Genomic DNA, 13,761 nt, shown 5'->3' with positions numbered 1-13,761 from the left:
AGGACCGCGCCCTGCAGCCCGGGCAGTGGGCGCCCGTCTCGGATACTGCGCTTTCCGGCGGGGGCTCTGGCCACTCGCAGCCGCGCTCCGGGAGACGTCACCGCCCCGCGGCCGGCGCTCCAGGGCAGCCGGGACTTCCGTCTCTTCCGGTCCCTGCGGAGTCGGGAGCCCCCAGCGGCGTCTGCGGGCACTCCCGGGGGATGCGCGCGGGGCGTTCGCGGACGCCCGGGAGTCCCCAGCTGAGCGCCTGACGGGTCGCGGGAGCGCAGGAGAGCAGGTTTTACGATCTGTCCTGGTCAGCGCGGCCCCCGGCCCAAGCCACAGCCCGCCCTTCTGTCGGGCGCGCGCTTTTTCCTCGGCTCTGAAGGGGCGTCCGCCCCGGGGGAGCCGCGAGGTCTCCGAGCCGCCGGGAGGGGGCAGCAGCGAGCTCGCAGCTCCGCCGGCCGCGCGGGGGCGCTCTCGCCGCGGAGGTGGTGGCGGACCCGGAACTGCTCGGCCGCCGCCGCGACCTCGGCGCCCCGGATGGGGAAGGAGGCGGCAACTGCCCTCCGCGAGCCGCGCAGCCCCGGCAAGTGCGGGCGGGTGGGTCCGGGGCGGGAGCCGGTGTTTCCGGGCCGCTCTGTCCTCCGCCGGCCCCCGCGGGCCCCAGGCTGGTGAGTGAGGGGGCGGCGGCGGGCGGGGCACGCTCGGGAGCGTGCGTGGGGCGCCCCGGGACCCCGGCCGGACCCCGCGGCGCGGACTTGGCGCTTTTCGGCTGCGCGGCCCGGGCGGCGGCCGGGGGGTCCCGGGGCTGGGGTCCGTGCTGCAGCGAGGGTCTCCCGGTGCAGTAACACCTGTCGCGGTCTCCGTGGAGACATGGGGTCGGGCCGGAGGAGTCTCCTTCGCGGACGCGCTGGCCGACCCCGGTGTTTCTGACCCCGGGGTTTTCACTGCGCAGGAGGGGCCGTTGTGTTCGCGCCCGAGAGTCCTTTGCAGCAGAGTGTGACTCGGAAGGCCGGCAAGTCCGGTCCCTGGGTAAAGAGTCTGGTGTTTCCGAGTCCCTCGGCCAGTAAGCCTGAGCCCGGGCCCTTTGTGTTGTGCGGTTTACTGTTGTCTTCAGGCTGCCGCCTTTCCTCTTTTTTAAGTAGTAATCGATGCCTTTGAGAGCTCAGTAAATAGAAGCTCCGGATCCTGTCCCTAGGAATTTGCATTAATTGCAGCTGAAGGACACAGTGACAGGGAGGGTTTGGGGTGCTCTGAAGCCCCCCGCAGGCCTCGGGGGTATGTGAACCCTGAGGTAACTGGTTTAGAGGCAGACGTGTTGGGAGGCCGAGGCTTTGGGGTCCGACTTGGGTTTGAATTTGGCTCCGTTGTTCACCACTGTTGATTGGGTCTGAGGTTACCTGAGCAGTTTGAACCTCAGGTGTGTGCGTTTTTACTCAGAAGGAGGCATTTTGCTAATTACAGGGGGAGCTAATGCTAACCTGAGAGGTGGGGATTGAGTGGAGGGAGCCCAGAAGGTGCTCGGTAAGTTAGAGCTAACAGACCGCTGTCGTGTGCTTGGGGTTATAAGTTCGAGTCTCAGACAAAATGTCATTGTCCATAATGAAGTGGCCACCGCATGTGTTTTGCTCCAACTTTTAATATACCGAGGTGGTTGATTTTAACTCCATCCTTCCCTTGACCTTTCACAGCTTTCATAGGTTCACAGTCCTCCTTTTTCTAGGAACTTGGTTCAGAGAACGAGCTCATCTACTGGAGGCCTGGCCTGGGTTGCTGCCTTTGAAACTCGGAACAACATCAGCCACAGCACGGCATGGAATTTCCAGAAAAGTCTTATTTCGAAACTTCGTAGAGAACAAGAGCCACCTGGACTCGTGTGAGAGAGGTTGCACCGGCCTCTGTCTGAGGGAGAGGATCATGTGCGCCCAGCCTGTAACGAACGCGAAGGAGGCCAAGTGGCAGAAGGTCCTGTATGAGCGCCAGCCCTTTCCTGATAACTACGTGGACCGGCGTTTCCTGGAGGAGCTCCGGAAGAACATCTACGCCCGGAAATACCAGTACTGGGCTGTGGTATTCGAGTCCAGCGTGGTGGTCCAGCAGCTGTGTAGTGTCTGCGTTTTCGTCGTTATCTGGTGGTATTTGGATGAGGGTCTTCTGGCTCCCCAGTGGCTTTTTGGGACTGGGCTGGCTTCTTCACTGATTGGCTACGTTTTGTTCGATCTCCTCGACGGAGGTGAAGGACGGAAGAAGAGCGGGAGGACGCGGTGGGCTGACCTGAAGAGCGCCCTCGTTTTCGTTACTTTCACATACGGTTTCTCGCCAGTGCTGAAGACCCTGACGGAGTCCGTCAGCACCGACACCATCTATGCCATGTCGGTCTTTATGCTCTTAGGCCACCTCATTTTCTTCGACTATGGTGCCAATGCCGCCATCGTATCCAGCACGCTGTCCTTGAACATGGCCATCTTCGCTTCCGTCTGCCTCGCGTCACGCCTGCCGCGGTCCCTGCATGCCTTCATCATGGTGACGTTTGCCATCCAGATCTTTGCCCTGTGGCCCATGTTACAGAAGAAACTGAAGGCGTGTACTCCCCGCAGCTACGTGGGAGTGACGCTGCTTTTTGCGTTTTCAGCCTTGGGAGGCCTCCTGTCCATCAGTGCTGTGGGAGCCATCCTCTTCGCCCTTTTGCTGGTTTCCATCTCTTGTCTCTGCCCTTTCTACCTCATTCGCCTGCAGCTTTTCAAAGAGAACATTCATGGGCCTTGGGATGAGGCTGAAATCAAAGAAGACTTGTCCCGGTTTCTCAGCTAAGTTAGAGACTCCCATTCTGTTAGGAGGGCAGGCTGCTAGACTGGCCTCCCAACTAGTGTAGGATTTGAAGGCAGAGTCCCATTCTGGAAGCAATGTACTGATGCGGGTCGGGGAGCGGAGATCAAAAGAAAAACGTGTAACCAAAGGCGTGGGTGGTGAAGGTGCTTGTCCTTTCTGTTATTTTGTGGATGAAGAAGCTTCCTGGGGCCCTCTTGAATTCTTGCCTCTCACTAACTGTAACAAATGAAGTCATGTGGTTTCTATTTATTAAAAAAAAAATAACACACCCATTAAGTTGTCTCACGATTTTTCTCTCAGCTGGAGGCTGACGGAAGGGGCGTGGAGAGTGAAGAGAAAACGAAAATATGTGGGTTTATGTGGAAAGGCACTTCTACCTTTATTTATGTAGAACTCAAATGTGAGAATCCTGGATGCTGTGCTCTGTTACTGGCTAAGATTACAGAATTGTCACTTCACCCTGACTCCGGGCTTCTCCTCAGCCCTCAGGGAGGTGTGGACAGGCTAACTGCAAGGGAGAGTGTGAGGTGTCACGTAATCATAATCACGTAATACATAATCAGATTACGTCACGATACATAATCAGAATGCCGGGCATTCAGAGAGGCGGACGCAGTTGGGAACTCTTTACTAGAGGAGGTGGCCTTTGAGCTTGGTCTTGGAGGTGAGACTGGGATTGAGGTAAAAGGTGGTTTTAGAGCAAGGTGGCAAAGGCCTTTAGGAACCGGGTAAGTAATATGAACAAGAGAAGCCAGTAGGCTTCGTGCGGCGAATGGCAGCTGAGCCCAGGACGGAGCGTGCCCTGGCCAGCGAGGGGAGCCACCGCTCCAGCTGAGGGTTTCTGGCCAGAATGTAGGCCTGGCTGCAGATCCGTAGAATTCTGAGTAAACTCCGAAATGAAATCTCAGTAGCTGCAAATGGGATTTTTCTTGTGGAATCTGACTTGTAAATTCTGTTAAATTTAAATCCTGACAGAAACTACGCTCGGATGCAGCCTCTGGCCACCGTTGTGCCACATCTGTTCTTCGGGCCGCACAAAGGTAGGATAGTATTTCACGGGGGCTTAGGGTTATGGGGACTGGAGGAAAAGTTGGAACGAGAGGTTCGATTGACAAGAATTTGGGGTTCCTACTGCATGTCATTGGGAGCAATCCAGCTTATGTAGGAGGGAGGAGATGATTAGATCATGGGCTAATTATGCAACTGCTCTGTGTCTTGTTTTTTACCTGTAAAGTGGGAATGGAAGTATTACCTCTAGAACTGTGGTAATTGAGATCTAGGCAGACTGCTCCAGGAACACTACAATCACGTCACACCGCAATCACGTCACACTACAGTCCCGTCACACTGCAGTCACGTCACACTACAGTCCCGTCAGCGGTTCCTGTTACCAAGTTGACCTGTAGGAGGACTTGAATAGGATAAAGTACAAAAAGCATGAGGCACCTCCCAGAGCAGCTGGTATCTCCTGAAATAAGTCACTGGGGGCAGGTCCCTGAGCCATCTCACTAGAGATTAGCTTCAAGTCAGAAATTTCATCCAAGTCATCATCTTCCAAAAGAGTTCTGCTTTCTTCTTCTCTGAACATAGATTTCTCAGAGTCTTGTCCTCAGCAGTGTTGTGAACTAGTGTCTTCAGTTCTCTCACCTCACATCACTCTTTTTCCGATTTGAACTTGGACTGATGAGTATAGTGTTTCATCAGGATGGGTCGTTTTCCCTAAGGCATGTTAGATTTTTTTCGCAGTCCCAAGGCACTGGCTCATGGGGAGAGACGGATCTTGGAAAGTGACTTGAGCTCGGGGCATCCATCTACTGCCTGTATTGGGTGTGGCCTTTTCATGCCTTGAGAGGGCCCAGAACTGGCTCCTAGTTACAGTGTGGCTCACATTAGGAACAGGGCAGGGTGTTAATGGTTGACGGTAGTAAAGAATTGTATAAAATTGTGCTTTATTTCTTTATATCCTAGTACATCTGCCTTAGTTGAATGCGTTTCTGATGATCAACCTCATGGAACTCACGTAGCAGCCACATCCATGTTGATGAGCAGAAAGTTTTCCAAATTTGAACCAAAGTTTGATGAGTAGAAAATTCTCCAGATTTGAACCATTTTCAAGAGTAGTTTCAGTGGGATGAATTAATGGGCCTGCGCTGTCATTTTCAACTCTTCTCCGTCACGCTGTATATAGTATGTGGAGCCCCCCAAGGCCTGATCCTGTTCAGTTTGGCGGTTGTGGTTCAGTGTGGAGGAGGCAGGGGGATGGGGAGTTGAGGGTTGGATGTGAGGGTGTAGGGTCGGACAGCCAACTCGGTCCAGGTAGAAATGTGGCGAGAAGGATATTCCCACCGGGGTGAACAGCACGTTCGAAGTGTTCAGGGTCCTGATTTTATCCTGGCAGGGGACAGAAGCACAGAATAGACGGGCCGTAGGGAGAGGGCTTGAGGTCTGAAAGTGCTGAGTACTTTGAATTAGCGTGTCCTATAGTCAATGCAAATTAAGGGTTTTTGAAAGGGGATATAAGATTCCTACTGAACACACGGTTATGCATATATACATAAATAAAATTCTGGCCACAGTCTTGAGGCTGAACTACAAGGCTGAGCATGGGGACCTCTGTGGCAGGGTGCAGAGTGTCTGGATGAAGGGTGGTGATGATGGTGGGCGTGGACATGAGGGGCCTGATGCCAGAGATTCTTCGAGATGTTGGGAGACTCGTGTTGGGAAATGGAAGGGACTAGAGGATGAGTGGGGCCTCTTAAGCAGATTTCTGTTTTATTCACTATTCCATGAAAAAGAAGTGAGAACAGATTTGGAGGTGACGAGGATAAAATAAGAATGGGACACATTAAGTTTGAGGTGCCTGAGATGGGACACTCAGGCTAAGGTGTTGCACATGTATCTGGAAGACATTGGCTCCACATTCTGGGCATATTCTAGAAGGGTATTGAGATCTAAACAATCTAGTGCTTTTGTACTTGGAATTCTTTGTACAGAATTCGTTGCCCCATAACCAGGCTATAGAGGAATTAGAGATGGGTCACAGAAGGAGAATTAAAAAATCAAAATGATAACCAAAGGGAAAGAATGCCCTTTGAAAACAGATTAGAGAATTGGACACCACGGCCTGGAAGGAAGGCTCAACAGAGATACAGTCATCACCTCTAACACTGACAAGGGTCAAGGGGAATGTTGGTTTGTTCACCGAATCATGAGTGGGAGAGGACACCCTTTGAAATTCAAGCAGGGTGTGTTTCAGACAAATGAAAGTATAATTTTGTGCCCTTTCCGCGTGTAGCTCCAAGAAGTTCCCCACACCAAGGACATAAATGGATTCCAAAAAGATTTTGGGGAAAAAATACAAATAAGCCATAAATATTTTATAAGAAAAATGTTAAGAAGTCCCAAGCCCATATGCGGTGCTCCCCGAGGGATGATGAGGCTCACTTAGGCGCACCGTTGCTGCTGGCACAGGGACACAGGCCTGGATGACGATGGGTATGACCTGGTGTGACAGTCGTTGGGAAAGCTACTCATCCCTAAAGCACAGTGACGCAGCCAGTCTCTTAAATTCAAGCTACTTTGGAAGAGTGCAAAGCAGAACATTAATGACTTAGATTTTGGAGGATATTATGGTGTGTGTGGGAAGGGAAAGGGGAAAGGAAAGGAGAAGGTATTGCAGTAGCCTTAGAATTAAAATCCCAAACCAAATGCTTGCTTGTGTAGGAAACTGTTAGCCCTCCCTTCTCTGCACCCGTCTCCCAGCTCTGCTTCCTCTGAACCTTGTGGTCGATAGGTACGGCCGGATGGAGGGTGGTGCAGCGAGTGAGAGCAGAGAGGGGGGAATTGAGGAGGTAGCTTTGCCTGTCCCTCTGAAACGGCACCATTGTGGTTGGGACAGAAGGGATCAGGGAGAGGCAGAGCTATAGGGCAGCGGCCGTGCCTTGTTTTGTGGCCATGATGTGGCTCACAGAGAGGACGGGCAGGTAGCTAGAAGGCTGTGCGGGGATCTGAGGAGAGCAGCACGTTGGTTCTGTGCGGTGACCAACTTGGTGTCCGGGTTACGCCTGTGTACCATGGCGGGGCTGGAAACTTTTGAGGGAGCCTGTGGGCAGCTGGCTTCGACTGTGGATTTAAGAATCCATGCTGAGCGCGTTCAAGGAGGCATGGAGCCATTCTACATCTAAGCCAAAGGCTCAAGATCAAGGCAAAGAAGAGCCAGCAGAGGGCACCAGTCACACAATTTTACACTATTTCAAACCCCCTGGACGCGGGGAAACGGGGCTGGGACACAGTGCCATCCTGTGGAACTTACTGATGCTCCTTTTTGTAGTGAAAGTTAACAGTCTTGGAATTCTTGATGAATTGTGGTTTGAGAAATAACTACATCATTTGAGGTCCCCCAAAATTCAGGAAATAAATAGCATGCTGGGATTTGATAAATGACAGCGGCTACATTTTCAAGCACCCAGTGTGTATCAGGCACTGCGTTAGGCACTTTATATGCCTTATTTTATATACTTCTCCTAACAGTCTTGTAAGGCAGGTATTATTTTCATTTTACAGTTGAGGGGACTGAGACTTGCAGTGAGCCAGAACGTGCCCAAGGCTGTATTGCCAGTTTGGGCTGATACTTTGCTTTTCTGACAGCTGAATGGCATCCAGGGCCAAAGGCTGACTGGTAGGCAGTTGCTTTTAATCCTTTCTCCAATCCCTTATCCCCGTCCTCCCTTATTCCTACGCCCAACATCTAGCAAAATATTTCTTGTCCACCCATGTTGATCTCTACTCACTTTCTGCCATTCACATTTTATGATGTTTGGCCTCTGGAATGTATTCATTCAGCAGATACTCACTGAGCACTAACTATGTGACAGATACTGTTCTATGTGCTTGAGATAGATCTAGGAGCAAAGTGGACAAAGGTCCTCTGTCTAGTAGAGCTCACCTTCTACCGGAAGAGAGACAACGAACCCAAGTAGAAGATAACATGCTGTGGGGGGAAAGGGGGAAAGTATCATTGGTGTTAAATAAGGGGTCGGGGTGGTCTCGTAAGTAACATTTGACCAAGGACTTGAAGATGAGCGGATCATTCAGATTCCCAGGGGACGAACATTCCAGGCAGAGGGAAGAGCTGCTGTACTCACGCTGGCAGAAGACCCTGGGCTCCCTGCATGTTTGGGGAAGAGCAGGGAGGGGCTGACGCGGATGACCAAGGGGAACAAAAGACGAGGCCAAGGAGGTGATGTGGGGTTCTAGATCACACACGACACTGCGGGCTAGTGAAAGGACTCTGGCTTTTACTCGGAGGTGGGAGCCATTGGAGGGGCTTGGAGAAAAAGAGGGACATGATTTGACATACATTTTGGAAGACACATTCTGGTTTTGCTGTGGGGCAAGACCAGAGCAGAAAGCAGCGTTAGGAAGCACTTGGAGTCGCCCAGGCAGGGATGATGCTGCTCAGAACAGAGTAACAGCAGAAGTGGCGAAACGAGTCACATGCTGATATCATTTGAAAGTTGAGTTAAGGGCTTTTTGACTTATTAGATGTGGGGTATGAAAACGAGAAGCAGCATGAATGACTCTTAAGGGTTTTGGCCTGAGAAATTGAAAGAGAAAGAGATGTGATCAGTTGAGCTGGGAGTCAAGGCGACATGGGTGGAAATTTGGGGAAGAAAATCAGTTGGAGGCATGTAGGGTATGAAATGTAGATGTAAGGGCTGAAATGTTGAGTAGAGAGTTCGACGAGTTTGGATTTTAGGCAGTGTATGGGGTGGAAATACACATTTGGGAATTGTTGGTCTATAAATGCTGTGAGACTGGATGAGGTCTCTAAGGAGGTTGACAGGAACTGAGAAGAGGACCAAGAACTCCAAATTAAAAGTTCGGGGAGAAGAACAAGCAAATCGATCTGGAAGTTGGAGTCCTGGGACCCGAGTACAGACGACTCGAGGGAGAGGAGGTGATCAGCTGTGATCAGATGGAAATCTGGGATGGGAGAGACGACACCACACTTGTATGCTGAGGGCAGTGAAACAGTGGAAAGCAGTAGTCAATGAGAGGACAGTGGGAATATTCTTGGGCATGTAAGAGGAGAGGGGGTCTAGTGCACGAGTGGAGGGCCTGGCTTCGGCCAGAGGACAGGACCGTTACCTGTGGTAACTCTCACAAGTGGAAGGCAGATACGTAGCTGCAAATGCCGGTGAGAGGGTAGATGGTAAGTGGGTAGATGAGGTGATGGGGATTTGGGGAAGTTCTTTTCTGATTGCTTCAATTTTCCTGGGGAGCGGGAGGCAGAGAATCAGCTGAGTGATGATGGGGAGGAGGTGCTGGGGGACTGAGGAGCGAGAAGGCAGGAGATAGGGCACCGGGGCAGTGAATGAACAAGGGATGGTTAGTGGAACTGCTCAGCAGAATTAAAGGCTCACTTGAACGTGGTAATCATGACTTGAAAGCAGAACTAGTTGTGTGTGTGTGTGTGTGTGTGTGTGTGTTCCAGATCACGCAAGTGTACATGGGTGCAAAGCAGAGGAGATGGAGAGTTGAATATCCTCAGGGTGGTGAGGAGGTACGGGAGACGAGTGTGTGTGCACGGGCGTGACTGTCATGACAGACCCCGGCATTTTAGGTGGGTTTGGAGAGTGAACCGTGATGGGGCTGCAGGGCAGGGAGCAGATCAGCGAGTGGGAGGTCCCTGTGGTTAGAGGGTTAGGAAGTGAAGAGCAGGGAGTAGGGACAGGACTGTCACTTTGGGAGTGAGTAGCTGAGGCAGAGTGAGGGCTACAATGGAGAAATGAAGTCCAAGAAAATAAGTGGGATGGGTGGGCTGGGGTGTTGGGAGGACAATTTATATCTCTGTGAAATCCCCAAGAACTAAGACAGGAATAGTCCTGGGGAGAATGACAGGGAAGCAGGAGGTAAAATCATCAAGGAATGAGGGACCGTGAACTAGGGGTTGGTGGCTCGAAGGGACAGTGAGGGGTAAAATGTGCTATAGTCTGAGGCCATGAGGTCCAAAGCTAAGGGTTTCAGGGCGGATGGAGGAAGAATGGTCTGAACGCAGAAGCCAGAAGCAAGGAGGGGAACGCCAGCCCCGCAGGCGCGGCAGGACGAGGACTGTGGGGTGCACGCTGCCACCTTCTGAGACGCCTGCAGGGGCAGCGGAGCCCCGAGAGGGGATTCGGGTTAGGGTTAGAGCGGAAACGTGAAGGACAGACCCGGACAACAGGTGGAAGGTACTGGGGGTTCTGGTGATCGTGGGAAGGAGATTACAGAGGCCAGGGGTACGGGAGGGCGGGAGAGCAGCCCAGGATGGGCTTGTCCAGAACCGCGTGAAGTGCGTGCAGGGGACCTCGCGGTCTAGGGGAACTTAGAAGACGGACATAGGCTGGGGACAAGGGCTCATCACAAAATCCCGGTGGGTTCGAGGCAGCCGGCCGGGAGAGAACGCAAGTGTGGGTGGGCGGGGGGCGGTGCGGTCTGAGTGTGCAGGCTTTGTCCTCCCGAACGCGCTGCTGTTGCTTGCTAATGGGTTTAATGTACTAATTCTAGGGTACTAATCCTTGGAGTAATGCACATTGTAGCAAGAGCCTTTCGGGGGTAATGACACGAACTTCCTGAGAACTGTGCCGTCTTCCATCGCTGGGGCCGTGCCACTTGTAGTCTTCTAGAAGGTTTGATTCTGGGTAAAGGGACCGAAGCTATGATGAGAGCCAAAGTTTGGCCAAGGTCCTGTGGACAGTTGGTCCCGAGGAGGTGCTCTCCCCTGAGCAGGGGACGGCTCTGGACAGCTGGGGAGACCCGCTGGGGCGAGCTAGCTTAGACCACGCTAATGCTCTGGGCTGTTTTGTTTTTTTTCTTTCTCAGCTCACAGGTATGATGAGTGTGTGTCTGTTTACTAGGGAAACAATAGCAACCACTAACCCAACCCAAACAGCACATTCTCTTCCCAGATGTGAGTTACTGTGAGTAACGGGGGATCCCTGAGATGAGGGGGTTAGGAAGCTTCTGCTTCCCAGCTGCCCAGCGTTTGCTCAGCACTGGGGGCCTGGCAACACTGGAGGGTTGGTGCCGCCTCACACCCCTCGGTTAACGCAGGGGCCCAAGGGCCAGAGGAAGGGGCTTAGAAAGGCGAATGGCCTTTTCTGCCACGATCTGGCACCAACTGCACCCGGGTGCCGATGACACTCCGGATCAGCTGTAGGTCGTGTGCCCTGCACAGACTAGCCCTGCAGTCCCTTGAGCATGTGTTGCTGGGACAGTGGGACAGATTGGTTCTGCCGGTGCAGAGGTGGAGGGAAGCAGCGGTCCCTCCGGGCCCCGGTAAAAAGCTGGCTCGCCGGCTGCCCCGGCTTTCCCAAGCCCGGCTGGCTCCCTGCTGGCCGCTCCGGGCCGGCCCTGTGGCCTGTGCGGAGCCCGAGTAACGCTTGGATGCTGCTCAGTGAGAACGCTGTGGGCCTCCCGCTCTTTTAAAATTGCAGAATAAACAGATGCTCAGGCCCTGGGCAGCTTTTGTGTGTGCAAGCCGCGTTTTTGTCTTAAAAACGAGAACGGCAACAGGCAGAAGGAGCTGTCTCCTTGGCTCTGACTTGCTCTCTGCCGCCGTCTGAGCTGTTCCCTCGGAGACGAGAAGTGGGAGCAAAAGCTCCAGCCCAGAAGAGCCGCGAACCCTGGGCCTTCCAGAGCGTGAGATGAAGCTTCAGAGACATCTTTGCCAGCAGCTGTTCTGAGAGCTGGAGCCCGCGTCCTTGTCGTCTCCATTCCTGTCCTGGGAATCCTTTGGTCTCCTTGACACCCGAGGAGTTTGCCGAGGCTTGGTTTCCTCTCTGCCTGTCCGTGGCCCCCGTGCAGGAGGTCCGCTGAAGATGTGACCTGGGCCTGAAAATCAGGACCTGATGTAAAATACTGTGAGATTCGATTTGGGTAAAAGCTGTACGGGAGTCGCAGATTAGTGTCGGTGCGTCCCACAGCCTTCGGTCTAATCAGACTCAAGAGGAGCAGAAGCAAACACGGGTGTGTGTTGTGGTGGTGGAGGCAGCGGGGCGTCCTGTCCACAGGGACACACAGTAGTGCAGGGGCACAAGCTCCGTCTGATTTATGCTGACAGACTCTGTGGTTAGGAAGGGCTGCGGAAATTATTTTTCATTTTCAGCAGTCTTCCTTTAGGTGAGGTTCGTGTTTTTGTTTTGTTTTGTTTTTAAGATTCTATTTATTTGTCAGAAAGGGAGGGAGAGAAAGCATGAGGGCAGACGGTCAGAGGGAGAAGCAGACTCCTCTCGGAGCTGGGAGCCCGATGGCGGGACTCGATCCTGTGACTCCAGGATCATGACCTGACCCGAAGGCAGTGGCCTAACCAACTGGGCCACTCAGGTGCCCGCCTTGGAGGTTTAAAAAAAAAAAAAAATCAGGAGCATCTGGGTGGCTCAGTCGTTAAGCATCTGCTGTCAGCTCAGGTCTGAGCCCTGCATCGGGCTCCCTGATCCGCAGGAAGCCTGCTTCTCCCTTTCCCAGTCCCCCTGCTTGTGTTCCCTCTCTCGCTATATCTCTGTCAAATAAATAAATAACATCTTTAAAAAAAGTCATACTTAATACTGAGCTATGAAACAGATACTATAATAATTTTCAAACTCTGGGATCCAGAGGATCGAAGGGTGTCCTGCGCCAAGCCGACCGGACATGTCCGTGACAGTAAAGGAAGAGCACAGGTTCTCCCCTGACCTTTCGGCTCTCGGCTTCCAGGCCGTTTGCTGTAATTCCTGTCCGCGTGTATGCGGTCCCTGTTTGTTTACCAGCGAAGCTCCCTAAGGGAAGGTTTGGAAGTTTTCTCTACTTTTTCCTACCTTTAGCTCTCTTTTCTGCATCTCTTGCTTGCCCTGGATTTCTCCAGCTGGAGACTGGGGAGCTGCCCTCGCTGCTTCCCGGGGCGGCGTGCTGCAGAGTGCCTTCTGATTCAGCCGCCTTCTGTTGGAAGCCAAGGCACAGTTCACGGGCTACTCCAGCTTCAATGCCACGGTCTTTTCCTCAGCCAGCACTTTGTGACTTAGAGTCTGGTATTAGGCTAGTCCATAGAAATAATACATCTGGTTTCTGATTGGCTGAAATGAGTTCTGTCGTTCCTTTCATTGGCAGAGGTCAGAATCACGGTGTTCTGGAAGGTCCGCGTGCGTTGGGTCAGGTGGATAATTTGGGTTCTAGAACTTAAGTGGCTTCTTCAGCACTGAACTCAGTACCGGTTCTCTCTGGGGAAAGGACTCAGATTTTCTCTTGTCACAGCACTGTGCAGTAATCGCATACTGCTGTTCTGGAAGCTGCTTCTGCCCTGTTCCTTCTCTGGGTGCTCCCAGACCACATAGTAGGACATGGTGCTTGGTGCACAGATAATGGGATGAGAAGATGTAAGAAACAGCATGTTTGCCAAAGGCATAATGGTTCCTCATGATGATCCGGTCTGGTCAACTCTGAAGAATGGTGCTCTTGTCCAGCCTCGCAAATACTGAGGGCAGAGGTGGGGGCAGGGAGAGTTGGGGGAGAGTCCGTTATGAAACACAGAAACACGCTTGATGGGAAATAAATATGAACCAACCATGGCATAGTTTAGTGATGCGCCGGGCAGCTTCTCCCTCGGCCCCCTGCCCAGCTCATCCCTTCTTTGTTGCCTCCTCAGTGTGAGGAGGGGCCGGCGCTTTTGTGGAGCCACGAAAGGTTGCTAGGAATCATTTCATTCTTGGGCAGTTGGGGCTTTCTTTTCTCATTGTTCATCAGGTCAGTTTAAGCTTTAAACATCTCAACTGTGTGACACTGTATGAAAATAAGGTCATGTTTAAGACAAAGTGGAAAAGAACCGAACACCTAGAAAAGATGAGTTGGTGAAAACCTTCCAGTGGACAACTTTTGTCTGAGGAGGTGGAGTGAAGTGATCTGGGAACCTTGTCTGTGCTGGGATGGCGATGCCAT

At 52.5% G+C, this 13,761-nt stretch overlaps 1 protein-coding gene across 2 annotated transcripts; it reads left to right on the top strand.

Moving 5' to 3' along the window:
* Positions 1-227: 227 nt before the first annotated feature.
* Positions 228-3,083, top strand: LOC111150647 (phosphatidylinositol glycan anchor biosynthesis class C). 2 transcript variants are annotated; one of them, XM_022508133.1, is made up of 2 exons: positions 228-653; positions 1,674-3,062. In XM_022508133.1, the coding sequence occupies exons 1-2, from the start codon at positions 523-525 to the stop codon at positions 2,791-2,793; spliced, it is 1,251 nt and encodes a 416-aa protein (XP_022363841.1). In that variant the 5' UTR covers positions 228-522; the 3' UTR covers positions 2,794-3,062. The 2 variants fall into 2 exon arrangements, with proteins under 2 accessions (XP_022363841.1, XP_022363842.1); XM_022508134.1 differs by having other exon boundaries at positions 605-653; positions 1,706-3,083.
* Positions 3,084-13,761: the final 10,678 nt, after the last annotated feature.

This window comes from Enhydra lutris, unplaced genomic scaffold (assembly GCF_002288905.1).
Source record: "Enhydra lutris kenyoni isolate GAN:26980312 unplaced genomic scaffold, ASM228890v2 scaffoldscaffold24, whole genome shotgun sequence".
Lineage (NCBI taxonomy): Eukaryota > Metazoa > Chordata > Mammalia > Carnivora > Mustelidae > Enhydra > Enhydra lutris.
Note: the sequence above shows the minus strand (reverse complement) of the source record. Positions and strands in the feature narration are given on the sequence as shown.